This window comes from Perca fluviatilis, chromosome 13 (assembly GCF_010015445.1).
Source record: "Perca fluviatilis chromosome 13, GENO_Pfluv_1.0, whole genome shotgun sequence".
Classification (NCBI taxonomy): Eukaryota; Metazoa; Chordata; class Actinopteri; order Perciformes; family Percidae; genus Perca; species Perca fluviatilis.
Window position 1 is genome coordinate 36747661 of NC_053124.1, and position 14689 is coordinate 36762349.

At 41.4% G+C, this 14689-nt stretch overlaps 2 protein-coding genes across 2 annotated transcripts; both read left to right on the forward strand.

Annotated features, from left to right (window-relative positions):
• The first annotated feature begins 356 nt into the window (after positions 1-356).
• LOC120571063 (zinc finger protein 84-like) lies at positions 357-14275 on the forward strand. The gene is made up of 2 exons (XM_039819767.1): positions 357-1052; positions 14062-14275. The coding sequence occupies exons 1-2, from the start codon at positions 518-520 to the stop codon at positions 14247-14249; spliced, it is 723 nt and encodes a 240-aa protein (XP_039675701.1). The 5' UTR covers positions 357-517; the 3' UTR covers positions 14250-14275.
• On the forward strand, positions 10645-13241 carry LOC120571052 (gastrula zinc finger protein XlCGF57.1-like). The gene has a single exon (XM_039819753.1). The coding sequence runs from the start codon at positions 10646-10648 to the stop codon at positions 11876-11878; it is 1233 nt and encodes a 410-aa protein (XP_039675687.1). The 5' UTR covers position 10645; the 3' UTR covers positions 11879-13241.
• Positions 14276-14689: the final 414 nt, after the last annotated feature.

Here is a 14689-nt window from a genome sequence, read left to right on the forward strand (position 1 = left end):
GCAGCTGTTGGTGGTTAAAGAAGAGGTTCCCCCTGAGCAGCAGGAGTGTAGCTCCAGTGTGGACCAGCAGGAGCCAGAGCCCCCCCCACACATTAAAGAGGAACAGGAGGAACTGTGGAGCAGTCAGGAGGGAGAGCAGCTTCAAGGGCTGGATGAGGCTGATATCACCAAGTTCCCATTCACTCCTGTCCCTGTGAAGAGTGAAGATGATGAAGAGAAAGCTCAGTCCTCGCAGCTTCATCAGAGACAAACTCAACACATGGAAACAGAAGCTGATGGAGAGGACTGTGGAGGACCAGAACCAGCCAGGAACTCACATCCACTATTACAACCAGAGACTCAAGACCAGACTGGAGACCCTTCTGAACCTGAGACTGATGACAGTGCTGATTGGAAGGAGACCAGAGAACCTCAGTCAGCTTTAAACTCTCTAAAACATGATTCAAGATGTAAGAAATCATTCAACTGCTCTAAGTGTGGGAGAAGATTTGGGACCAAGGAACATCTGAAGCAACACATGAGAACCCATACAGGACAGAAACCTTTCAGGTGCTTTGAGTGTGGGAGGAAATTTGATCGCAAAGGAAGTCTGAATAGACACATGAGAACTCACACAGGAGAAAAACCTTTCAGCTGCTCCGTCTGTAATAAATCTTTTACACACAGTGCAAATTTACGCTCACACATGACAGTCCACACAGGGGAAAAAAGATTTAGCTGCGTCGTTTGTGACAAGAAATTTCAGTGGCTTAATCAGGTCAAAAGACATAAATGTGTTGGTCGTAAGTCATCACAGCGTCATCAGAGTCAAACGGAGGAGAACAGAGAGGCAGAACCTCCAGCCAGAAGAGAAACTCAACACATGGAAACAGAAGCTGATGTAGAGGACTGTGGAGGACCAGAACCAGCCAGGAACTCACATCCACTTTTACAACCAGAGACTGAAGACCAGACTGGAGACTCTTCTGATCCTGAGACTGATGACCGTGCTGATTGGAAGGAGACCAGAGAACCTCAGTCAGCTTCAAACTCTCTAAGGAAGGATTCAAGTTGTAAGAAAAGATTTATTTGCTCTGAGTAATGACTAACAGTTGAAATAGTTAGCTAAACAGTTTTTTTTTATTAATTTAACGTTTATTTAACCACGTAAGCCGTTGAGAACAGGTTCTCATTTGCAACGGAGACCTGGCCACGAAAAGCATAGTCGTGCTGGACAACATACAGTTTCACATTTAATACAATACAGGAATACAGATGACAATAGGCTACATAAGGCTGGTTTACACACTGGATGTGTTGCGCGAGCGTGTCAGCTGTGTGGTGTGTCCGTTTATATTTTGGCTGCCATGTTAACAGGTTAGAGCTTACTAGGGCTGTTGGAATGAATACCGAAATTCGAATATAATTCGAATAGTAAAAAAATCAATACTATTCGAATGTTGAAATTACTATTCGAATGTGACTTTTTTTTTTTTTATATAAATATGTTGGCTAACGTTAGCTAATCTCCCTCTTCTCGCCTTGACCTATACCCGCATGATTCATGTCACGCCATATGAACAATAACAGCGGGAGTGAGAAACACAAAGCATTGTGAGGTCTTTAAGACAACGTTACGTACCGGGTAACGTTAGTACAACATCACAGAGCTAACGTGTAGCGAAAACGCGTGTAACAACATCACAGAGCTAACGTTACGTAGCGAGTAACGTTAGTACAACATCACAGAGCTAACGTTACGTAGCGAGTAACGTTAGTACAACATCACAGAGCTAACGTTACATACCGGGTAACGTTAGTACACGGGGGAGTGACAGGCTGCGGCTGGAAATCGTAAGCAGGACGGGAAATAGTTTTAACATGACTTTAAAGCGCCCATATTCTGCTCATTTTCAGGTTCATAACTGTATTTTAAGGTTGTACCAGAATAGGTTTACATGGTTTAATTTTCAAAAAACACCATATTTTAGTTGTACTGCACAGCTCTCTCTCACTGCTGCAGATCCTCTTTTCACCTGGTTTCTGTTTTAGCTACAGAGTGAGACCTCTTTTCATCTTCTTCTGTACTATCTTTGATTGCACTCGCACATGCTCAGTAGCTCAGATGTAGATCATGTCAGCTAGCTAACTCTAGAGACAGTAAAAGAAAGCCTGTTTCTCCAACTTTGGTCAGTTACAAGGCAGGATCAGCTGGGAGACTTCTTCTAAATGAGGGCGCACATGTAAGTAGTTCTTTTGTAGATTATGGTGAACTTGTGTGTGTTGTAGCAGTGCTTTGCTATTGAGAACGACGTAGCATGCTACCGTTAGCATTAGCATGCTAACGGTTAGCATGCTAACGAGCTAACGGTTGTGGTTAGTCAGCTCATTTCGGACTGTGACGTCACAGTCCGAGCCGATTTTGAACAGCTCACTAGGAGACTGAAGGCAGGACACATTCAGAAACCATATCTCCTTCAGAACACCATGGATGGATGTTTTCAAAGTGTGTATGTGTGTGGAAGCACCAGAGACACAAAAGAACACCCCAAATCCCAGAGTGATTTTTTCATAATATGGGCACTTTAAAATCGCCATCCACCGAGCCAAAATGCTAATGTTATCAATAGTTCGTTCTGGTTTCCTAACTGCGTCGGGAGGTAACGTTAGCGTAGCTGGGAGCTTCATGGAGAAAGCTAAAGTTTATGTTAGCTCCCCTACAGCTGGCAGAGTTAGCTTCTACTTCATATATTACATTTGAACAGCTGTATTCTCAGTAACGTGACAATCTGCTGGAATCAGGTTGCTTATAAATCACTAAAATAGTAGTGACAGCACCGTTTGGCTTAGTTATTAATGCAGTTAGCATCGTTTGTTACTTACCTAGTTTATGACAAATGGTTTTGGCTGTGCTTCCTAACATGATGACATTGTGCTAACTGTGCACCGTTAGCCTTTACAACAGAGCCGCTTCCCTTGTTAGATAATGTTTCATTACTCTGTTGATTTTTGTCGCTGTGTGCTCGTGGTGGAAAATGAATGTAAACAAAGTTGCGTGCAGGTCGCCTCAAGGCCAGGCTGATGTTAGAGGCCCCTCTAGTGGACAGAACGTGTAACAACAACCACATGCTTGTAGTGGCATTGACAATACATAAGCCAGAGTAGTGTAGAACATATTTAACAGGCTGCATTTTGAGCATTAAATATTCGAATGACAGAGACAACGTAGATGTGACGTGAGCAACCTGTCTGAAAGTGTGAAGTCTTCTGGTAGCTGTGCCGAGAGAAATCTCAATCATTCCCAATCTTACAGAGACGGAGAGAGTAGGTATATGTAAGGAGATAACATAGGCACAGGCTAATTATTGATCACTAACATGCTAGTTAACATTAGTAATTAAACCTAAACAGCTAACGTAAGTCCAAACTGCCTGTGAGCTTCTCCTGTACTATACGGTAATTCCTCTACTGTGCGACAGTAAGTCACGTGGTTATGACACAATCGTTAGCCTATTTTTATAAAAACGTCTGCTACGGAGCCATAACGTGAGCTACAAGGTAATGGAGCCTTTTATACGTTGTCGTGTTTCTTTAGAAATAAACAACGGACAAATAGAGTCTTTAAACGCTTCAGATGTAAAGTTATTCGCTGTCAAAGTGGCGCCAAAATGTATGCTAGTCAGTGGAATGCTAACGGGAGGTGATCTCTTTGTAGCGTCAAAATGGCGCCATAGGAGGTTCGAGTTCTGAAGCAAAGCTTACCCCCTTGGGAATAACTCACTACGAAATACAGACGCAGTAGTAAAGGACCCCAGTCTTGGCTTAGCTGCCCGGCCTAATGCCTGTCCCTTTATCTAACTAATACTGCCACCTAGTGGGAACAGTGGGAATTCAGTACATCAGGGGATTCATCTGTTTCATATTGCACCAAAGAAACTTCAGGAGGAGTTTGTCTTCAGGTAGGAGCTAAACCTGATGAAACATGGCCTTTCTGTCGCCATGATTGGGACACTGTGTCCCCTAAAGTGCAGTAACACACTAATAATTGAGGGACTCATGGAAGGACCAAGCATCGGCTACTCGTTGAGGTTTAGGCTGAATCTCATTTCTCTTACCCCTTCCCCTTACCCCTACCCCTTTTTCTTACCCCTAGCCCTTGTCCCTCGAAACCGAGTGGTAAGGGGTAGGGGTGAAAACATACCCCTATGAAATGAGACACCAACTTGGTTACATCTTCATACATACTTAGGTCTGTTTGCAGTAAATATACACGCTGCATGGTGTGTTGTATATCGGTTTCAGTTATCACTGTTTTGAATGTCATTGAGGTTCAGCAACATTTTATTTGTTAACAAAAATCTGTCTTTATTTCCCAAAAAAGTAAACATAACAGGCAAAAACATTATATAAAAATATATTATATTACAAAGCCATTATCAACTATTAAAACCATAACTTACATGTCACATACATAAAAAATGCACTCAAATGTATAAAACTAAAAAAGACACACAAGACCACAAACAAACTAAAAACAGCTATTCTGAAATTCCAGCCCCCTGTCTGATGCCTGTTGGCCAGTAACCTTTCCCTCCAACCCCATTTATTTCATTAGTATCCTGTATCATAACCAACAACAATGTACAGGTGAATGAACAGGAATGAATTACAAATGATTACTGCTAGTTTTCAGCCCGAAAGTGAATCCGCTGCTGGGTTTCCTCCGGTGTCCCTGTGTGTGATACAGGACGCTATATGTAAAGCACGTATTGATGTCTCAAAAGCAAGTAGTGTTATGCACTGATATCAAACGAAATTCGCTACTAATGGAGTTTTGTTAAAAATGCGGAACTGTTGTGCAAATCAGCAGTGTAACGTTAGTGTTAGCATAGCAAGCTAGCGCTTTTGAAAAACGTTTCAATTACAAATATAGTTGCAAATATATATGTACAGGACTGTGTAGAGCACAAAACAAGACTTTTGTAATTTTTAAATCAATTCTTTAAGCCAAAAATACTTATTTCTGGGTCTCTCTGGTCGATCTGGCAACCATTGTTCCTTGTTGCGCAAATGTATCTGGATACCCCTTGCATTCAAGTAAGCTTGCGTCCTTGCTTGGTTTCAAGGGGTATCTAGCCCTTCCGCTTAGCCCCACCACTAGATCAAAATGAGTATTTGGACAGCCCTTACTCTCACGTGAACGCGCAAAACGAAGGGGTAGGGGTAAGGGGAAGGGGTGAGACAGAGAAATGAGACGCAGCCCAAGTTCTTTTGTAGCGAAAGGAGAGGCAACATCACCTTGCAGTTTCTTATTCTCTGCAGTGTACGCAGCAGCCCTTTCTGGATCTTTAGCACGGTGTTTCTCAGTACTCTTGAGGCTTAGCATGAATGCTTCCTAAAAAGCCTTGAATAATGTAGTATTTTCTTTCTCCTTAGCAGCGGTATGGCATACCTCAGCACCCCTATTCACTGTCACTTGCTCAGTCCTGGCTCCCAGTAGGTTTACAGCTGCATTGTCTTCCTTTGATAGCCTGGGAAAACCCTGAGGAACGTCCAGCAAATTAGAGATACTGCTCAGTCTGGTCCATTCAAGCCCATTTCCAATTTTTCCAAATCGAGGCACCAATCACAACCGTTGAGGCGGGCTTTACACGATGACAGCGCAGCGACGGCAAGCAGCTTTTGGTTTACATTCAACATGACGGACAGCAACCCATTGATGCCGCAGTCCCTGCTACGTCACCCGGATTGTTGGTCTGATTGGTTGAAGGACTATCCAGTTGCACCCAGGGGCATTTGAGCAGCGTCCGTTGGTGACGCCCCTTTGGAAATGGGCTGTGAATGAAGCTTGCCCAGACCCACTCTCATTTACAACTGAGAATGGTCTGGTGTCAACCAGGCTATTCCTTTGACCTTTTAAACACCTTTCCACTCTTATAAGGCAGTGTCAACTTGCCAATGCTTTTCAACATTTATCTACAACTCAAATGACAAAGGGCTGAGAGATGTAAAAAGTAATTGTTGTGCATTGTGGCGTGTTCTGATTGCCACTGGCCCTCCTGGTTGTCCTTAGTGCACTGGTTCCATAGGGCTTATAAAGCAAAGGTGGTCAGCTCCAATTAGCAGCAAGGGTGAAACATGGCTGAAGGGGTGTAGAGACAAGTCTTTGAGGTGATGTGCCTTTTCTCAAGGGTGGCTAATAGATACTTAAGTTCAGCTTGCCCAAAGCAAGGGAGGTGAAGGCATTGACTATCTGGAAGGATTTCTGTGGCTGCACTACAGAGGGAATTGGAAGGAGACTAAGGCACTATGATGAGTATGGATGTCCTTATGGATGGTTCTCATGTAAAGTTTTTTTGGAGTTCCTGTTGGTTCCTGGAGCAGCAGTTCCTGGAGACCACCTAGGTGTTTGTTTTCACCATGCCAGAGGATGACTGATGACCTTTATGGGAACACTAGTGGAGTCGGAAGGTTCCTCTAGGTAAAGGTTTTCTGTGGCTGAGCTAACCAGGCTGGTACCTCCCATTACAATCTTAGTGTTGACTTTATCTAGAATCTGTAGGTGTTTACCTTTACATATGTTCTATGCCTTTTTCAGGGTACATTGTGCTGCTTGATGTGAACTTCAACATCGGCATCAGTGTTTGTCTTTAATTCAGTCTCTAACTTAAGTCTCATCAAAGTATTTAAAGGTGGCGCATTGGCTGAGGAAATGATCCTCTGAATCACAGGAACTTGGTGTGATACCAGTTGGTTGCTGGTCCCAAGCTTGCAAAATTGCAGGGTTTTGATACCTGGGGTAGGCATGAGTGTTTGGCTGTTTCTGCAGGAGGTACTTTTATTCATAATGAATAAAGGTCGACATGTGTCTGCGCTATTCCCCCGACATGCACTCTACAATCCCTGCTGATAGACGCCTTTTTGTACACACTCTAAAACGGACGTAAAAATATCCCACTTTCCCTGTAGTCTACCGTTAGCTAGCTACCGTAAATGTAGGCTACTTTTAAAATGGCATATTATCCCTCTGGGCTCACCAAAACGGACGTAAAAGCATATTAACCATTCACTGACTGCATGTGATCGCTAGTAAACATATTACACTTGCTCTGCTAGTCTATCGTTCAGGACAAGACCCTGTAACCTGGTGGTGGGGGAGGCAAGACAGCCTCCCCAAATTGTCTGCCCTTTCAAACTCCTACCTGTGTGTGTACAGACCTCTTGGACACTATCTGAGAGAGTTTTCTCCTGTGCAGGACATGTCATAAGTCAGGAGAGGTGTCCTATCTCGCCAGAGAAGGCAAATATGGTCATTTTTCTGCAAAAGAACGGCTAAAGTTTGAAGCTGGTTGGCATACCAACTCAACATTTATTTTGTTGTTACTTGTTAATAGTGTAACTGTTATTTGTTAAATTATTGTAGCTGTGTGTTAGGTGACTTAGGTTTACTTATTACATATTTAAGTACTTTAAAACATTAATATATTGTTAAATTAAAAACAATTTCAATAAAAAAACCTCCATAAAAAGCCTTTCTTTTGTCATTTTTCAGTTTTTCAAGAATCGGTTTAGGAATCGTTTAGGAATCGGAATCATTTTAAAAGTACCGGTTCGGCATCGGAATCGTAAAAATCCAAACGGTACCAAACCCTAGTTGTCAGTGGGGGTTGGCTTACTGAAGCTGCCAGCATTTGCTCCTTTAAAAGTTGATTTATGTAAAGCACTTTGAATTGCCCTGTTGCTGAACGGAATGACTGGGCGGACAATGCTGATGGTTTACCCAGGTTTTCCTCTCACAGATTTGTTGCATACTGTGCTGTGTGCAGATAACTAGGAGTTGTAATGGCTTGCCGGTAACCAGCAAAACTCATTTCATAGTCTCTAAGGTAGAGGATGTTGTAACTGCCCATTTGGACATGTTGATTCTGGTAAGGCCCCACTGTATGTGAAACTAGGCTGCATCCTGAGATCTGGTGAAAACTTCACTTCCAGCTCGAAGGACCAGTTATTGAATAGGTATTCACTTAGAACTATATAGGTGATGGTTACATAAAGGGATGTACTGCTTGGGGAAAGAAATAACACTGATTGCTCCATTAAAGGACAATTCCGGCGCAAAATGAACCTAGGGGTTAATAATGTGTACCGAGTTGAACGTTCTCTGGGATATTTTTTCATGCTAATCGAATGCATCTCTAGCTTGAAACAAGCTACCGCAAACCACGAACGCTGTGTTTGAGCTATGTTACTGGTTACTGGTTGCACAGCGTTCGTCATTTGACTGCTCATGACTGTTATCCAAGATGGTGCCCGCATGTAAACATTAACGCTACTGTCTTTATAATCTATCTTTTTAAATAAACTTTCTGTACACTTACAAAGTTCTCAGTGCTTTGGTTTGCATATAGGGACCCTCGTTATGCTACCGTTTAAGTATGGTGCTATTTTGAGCCTTGTTAGTGGTATAAAATAGTGATTTACCCTGTGCCCCGAAAGCTAGCGTTAGCAGCTAACCATTGGTTGCGGTAGCTTGTTTAAAGCTAGAGACACATTCGATTGGCATGAAAACAGATCCCAGAGAACGTTCGATTCGGTACACATATGTTATTAACCCCTAAGTTAATTTTGCGCTAGAATTGTCCTTTAAGTTGAAAAAAAAAAAACAGACATACATGTCATATACATAGGACAGAGAAATATAAAGGTACAGCTATACTAGCATTAGCATTAGGAAGCCACATGGTGATTAGATCAGCTCTGCATTAACAAAAGACTCACCAAAACAGTGAAAGACTCAAATAATGTCCAGATCAGACAAAAATTAAAGGTTTTACTCACAGTTCATCAGACACACACACACACACACACACACACACAACTTCAACCATTTGAATGCAGTAGTCGACTTCACACTCTGTTATTCTGACAAGTTTCTTGTTAAGCCTCTTAATGTGGCTATATGTAACTTTCAGTTTGTGTTGATTCTAGCGGCCGATTTGGACACAAGTGGTAGTATTTTTATCACGTCTGCTCTCGTAAAGGTCTTTTCTTTACGGTGCTTTGTTGCCCATTGTTTTACTGAGTTAGCATTACCGGGAGGTCATATAGTCGCGATGAATGTTTCGCTCAGACAGAAAGTCATTAATTTACAATAAGAGAATACATTACAGATGCATCGTTGCATTTCAAGTGTTGCTTACGGTTACTTAGCCTACTTACCTGAGGGCCTATTCGGGGTGGGTTTGGAATCATATACAATCCTGTAATTCTCTAGTCTGGCTATCACCAGACCACGCTCAATCTTTAAAGATTGAATTAGTCTAGGGATTCTGCACAAGGGACCTGATCAACGGGGATAGTTCAAAGGACTCTGTACGCAATTGGACAGTCCTTCAACCAATCAGAACAACGATCCGGGTGACGTAGCAGTGACTGCATCATCAACGAGATGCTGTGCTTAGGTGGCCGACTTGTTGAATGTAAGCAAAAGGCTGCTGGGTCGCTTCTCTATCGTCATTGTGTTAAACCCGCCAATAGGTGGATAACCCAGTTTGTGATTGGAAATTTGTAAGGGAGGATAGATAAACGTACAGGTTTCCAGCCTGAGCTGCAGGGCGAAATCAAATCGCCGGCAGATTGAGATGGGTTTAGTAATTGTCTCCATCCGTTGAAAGGCCCAACGAAGTTGGCTCGTGTTTTCGCCTGTCGTCACTTTACCTTTTAGCTTTTAGTTGTTCTTCATTTAATTTCCTTTTTTCTGTGATGGTCCTGTCCCAGAATCAGCCATAACTACAGCAGATAACTTCTAAAATAATAATAAAATACAACTACGCCTAGCCTATAAAAATACATCTTCTGCTACTTTTCACCTGGCTGGATACGCTAACAATGGCATTTCCGGTGCTCCAAAAAGAATCTGTGACCCTTCAGAATATGTTACTGTTGTGGCATCTACCTTCCATAAATCATTCTGTGACTACGTGGGAAAAATCGAACACAAGCAACGGCACTAATAAAAACTACCTAAAAATAGCATTCTTTTCACTGTTAGTCTCGTTTGCTGTTACAGCTCATTTAAGATCATAATATGAAAAATGACAGTTACAGAAACTCAAAAATGTTATCTATAGTCACTTTAATTACAGATTGCGCTACTTTGTGCTCAACAGCGCAGTTGCATTATTTCACCACAAGAGGACCCTAATATGTCAGTCAACAGCCTTTCCAACAGTTTTTGACTGAATTTGTTACTCAACCAACAGTTTTCCAAGGCTGAAAAGGAAGACTACTAGTGTAGATGTAACCTAAGTAACTGACTGAACAACCAGTATTTCTTTATAACAATTACACTCCAGGTGATAGGATACAGTTCCACATTTCTCTGTATGTGTTTCCTGCAGATGTTGAGCAGCTGTTGCTGGTTAAAGAAGAGGTTCCCCCTGAGCAGCAGGAGTGTAGCTCCAGTGTGGACCAGCAGGAGCCAGAGCCCCCCCCACACATTAAAGAGGAACAGGAGGAACTGTGGAGCAGTCAGGAGGGAGAGCAGCTTCAAGGGCTGGAGGAGGCTGATATCACCAAGTTCCCATTCACTCCTGTCCCTGTGAAGAGTGATGATGATGAAGAGGAAGCTCAGTCCTCACAGCTTCATCAAAGACAAACTCAACACATGGAAACAGAAGCTGATGGAGAGGACTGTGGAGGACCAGAACCAGCCAGGAACTCACATCCACTTTTACAACCAGAGACTGAAGACCAGACTGGAGATTCTTCTGAACCTGAAACTGATGCCAGTGCTGATTGGAAGGAGACCAGAGAACCTCAGTCAGCTTTAAACTCTCTGAAACATGATTCAAGATGTAAGAAACCATTCAGCTGCTCTGAGTGTGGGAAAAGATTTGTCCTCAAGTCAAATCTGAAGACACATACGAGAGTCCACACAGAAGAGAAGCCTTTTACCTGCTCAGTTTGTAATAAATCCTTTACAGTGAGTGAACATTTACAGTCACACATGAGAACTCACACAGGAGAAAAACCTTTCAGCTGCTCAGTCTGTAAGAAGTCTTTTACACAGAGAGGAAACTTATGGTCACACATGAGAATCCACACAAGAGAGAAGCCTTTTAGCTGCTCTGAGTGTGGTAAGGCTTTCACTGTTAGTGTAACCTTGAAGAAACACATGAGAACTCACACAGGAGAAAAACGTTTTAGCTGCTCTGAGTGTGGGAGAAGATTTGGCCTCAAGTCAAATCTGAAGCAACACATGCTAATTCATACAGGAAAAAAACCTTTCAGCTGCTCAATTTGTGATAACAAATTTGTCCTCAAGTCATCTTTGAAGACACACATGAAAACTCACACAGGAGAAAGACCTTTTAGCTGCTCTGATTGTCAGAAATATTTTGCACATGGTTCAAATTTACGAAAACACCTGAGAATCCACACAGGAGAAAAACCTTTTAGCTGCTCTGAGTGTGATAAAGCTTTCACTGTAAGTGGAAACCTGAAGAACCACATGCTGACTCATTCTGGAGAAAAACCTTTCAGCTGCTCAGTCTGTAAGAAATCTTTTACACAGAGTGGATCTTTAAAGATACACATGAGAATCCACACAGGAGAAAAATCTTTTAGCTGCAGTGTTTGTAAAAAATCTTTTACACAGAGAGGAACTTTACGGTTACACATGGCAGTCCACACAGGAGAGAAAAGATTCAGCTGCAGTGTTTGTAACAAAAGATTTGCCCAGCAGTGTAATCTCAAAAAACATAAATGTGTTGGTCCGATGGAAACAGAAGCTGATGGAGAGGACTGTGGAGGACCAGAACCAGCCAGGAACTCACATCCACTTTTACAACCAGAGACTGGAGACTCTTCTGAACCTGATACTGATAACATGGAATAACATTTGTGCCTTAAAGTCCAAGTAAAACTTCTGAAGTATCAAACAAAAATCTCTGTATCAACATCTAGATAGAAGACATTATATTGTGTGGTAGAAAAATGTACTCTTATCTTAAATATTGTATTATATATTGTTTTGTCTTGTAATGTCTGTCATATATCAATTATAATACAAAATATCAGACAAATGTAACCACCCAATATTTTATAGGGCCCACACATATATTCACTTCTTTCTAAGTAACGTATGTTTAGCAAGATTCACTATTAATCATGTATCAATATGGGAGTTTATTCAACATTTACATGAGCATACCAAAATTGCATGACAAAAACAGAAGACTGCTCTTATACTTGACTTATGGGGAAAATATGTACAAATACAAATATGTCAAATTTGTGCAAGCTGGGGTTTGCAGTGAACCCAAAGAAACCCAACCTCTCCCATCTCTTTCTGTTCTCTTAATCATCCTGCCATGGAATTAGCCATGGTCTGGTGGATTTTTGTGCAGAATTTTGCATCCCTGTGGAAATCAGAAAAGTATTGTTTTCATCTTCTAAAGCTGACAGATAGAAATGAGACTTAGGTTTACTTATTATATATTTAAGTACTTTAAAACGTTAATATATTGTAAACTCCATGAATGAGCCTTTCTTTGATGTCATTGCCATTGTCATTGTTCCAAGAGAGAGCCAAGTAGGCCGACAGTCCTTACGTCTGGCTGGGACTGCGCTACACCTCACCTGCACTCTGGATTTCTGGTTCTGAGTCAGTGACGAGGTGGTCTGTTATAAGAACTGGGACTCACAAAAGATGGATGATGACTGTGACATGTCTGGAGCCATGGACAGAGGAGGACAACATAAGTGGTTCAAAAAGATTGACAATGAGGAGTTTAATTTCATCTGTTCTAAATAAAAACCCTCTACTCACTGGTAGCTGGCGTTTTAATTATTTACTCACTTTGTTTGCAGTGGTGTGACGTTGACACCATATCTGTCTGCTGGGTTTATTGAATGGCGTTCTGGGAAATATAGGAATCACAACCAAAGGGGAGGAGATATGAAATTACTAAGACTTTCTAACAGCAGATTTTAAATTGAGGGAAGATTACTAAGGATGTGATCCTGTAACAGGTTTTTCTGTCTCCTGATTCTGGTTCAGCTGAATGATCACTATTTGTTATTTCCTATAGTTATGTTTGTTTCTCTTAAAGTGTGAATCCTTTTTTTCAAGTTCTGGTGAATATTTGATGATTGTTATATCATGTAAAATCTGTGTATCCAACTTTGGGGGGATTTTTGGGAGTTTTATGTTGACAATTAATTGCTTTCTCTGAGGCTGAATAAACTGTTAAACTACACAGATTTTTTTCATTCAAGTGCTTATTTTAACCCAAATCCTACTTTCCCTACACCTAACCAAGCTATGTTTTGTAATAATTTTATAGATTTAGATGAGTGGCTCCACAAATTTTTCTGTATACTGTATATATAACAGGGGGGGGGGGGGGGTGACCAAGGAAGGGGGAAAAAAAAATTTTTTTTTTTTTCCCTTATATTAAAATTTTTTTTTTTTTTTTTTAATTTTTTTTTTTTTTTGAAATTTTTTTTTTTTTTTTTATAACAGAGGGTGCCTGATCAGTGCACTTTAATATTCTGTTGTGTTTAGGGTTGGGTACTGTTTGGATTTTTACAATTCCGATGCCAAACCGGTACTTTTAAAACGATTCTAACCGATTCTTGAAAAACTGAAAAATGACATCAAAGAAAGGCTCTTTTATGGAGTTTTTTCTTTTTATTATTTAAATTTAACAATATATTAACATTTTAAAGTACTTAAATATATAATAAGTAAACCTAAGTCACCTAACACATAACTACAATAATTTGAGAAATAAAAGTTACACTATTAACAAGTAACAACAAAATAAATGTAAACTGCAAACCTTAGCAGTTCTTTTGCAGAAAAATGACCATATTTGCCTTCTCTGGCAAGATAGGACACCTCTCCTGATGCACACCTGCAATCAAGACCAGTATTTCTACCCCGGCTCAACAGACCATCTCTGCTTGATCGTTGCTCCAGTCACCCTGGTGAAACTCTTAGCAAACGCTCTCTGAAATCCTTGTTTTCTTATCTGCTGCTTAACACTCACTTACCTTCTGTGTCTCTTTCCTCAGTCACCATCTCCATCTCCGACCGTCCTCTCCAGTCAGCTGGCTTCACCCCCCCTTTCCTCTGCACCCTGCTTCAGCCTATCCTCGCTTCCTCTGCTCTCCAGTCCCAGTGTCTCTCCCTCGGCTCCTCGGCTTCGGCTCCCCCGTGCTCCCCTGAGTATCCAGCCTCCCAACCCCCCCTTTTTCCCTAAATCCCTAATAAACCTATTTGTTGTGAGCTCTGTGATTGAGTCTGTTCTGTTCCCCGCCTAACACTCGGGCCATTTTCAGCCCAACCAATGTTCCATACCCCATTAGGAGACCTTAAGGAACAGTGAGCAATACCCTATATAATCATTCCATCACCCCTTTAAAACTAACGACACAGTATCCACTGCAGTTATCCACTAGTCAAGACACACTTTTATCATTATGAATGTACGACAGCAAATGGATCGAGTTACTAAAGAAGTTATCATTGATAATTAACGTGATCATTTGCTAATGTTGGCTAAGTTAATGTAAGTTACGTGTTAACTAACAATGTTAGTTGACAGTCTCCTCTCTAGCTTCTCATGACGTTTGCTCACGTTAAAGGGAAGCTATGCCGATTTTCCACCGGTGTGTGCTGTTCTTCTCAAAGCCCAGGAAC

Bases quoted from the DNA above. Each gene is read 5' to 3' on its own strand.
- LOC120571063 (XM_039819767.1), top strand. From the start codon at position 518: ATGAGAACCCATACAGGACAGAAACCTTTCAGGTGCTTTGAGTGTGGG. The intron at 1,053-14,061 runs GTAAGAAAAGAT...CTCTTTCCTCAG, and splicing joins TCTAAGGAAGGATTCAAGTT to TCACCATCTCCATCTCCGAC.
- LOC120571052 (XM_039819753.1), top strand. From the start codon at position 10,646: ATGGAAACAGAAGCTGATGGAGAGGACTGTGGAGGACCAGAACCAGCC.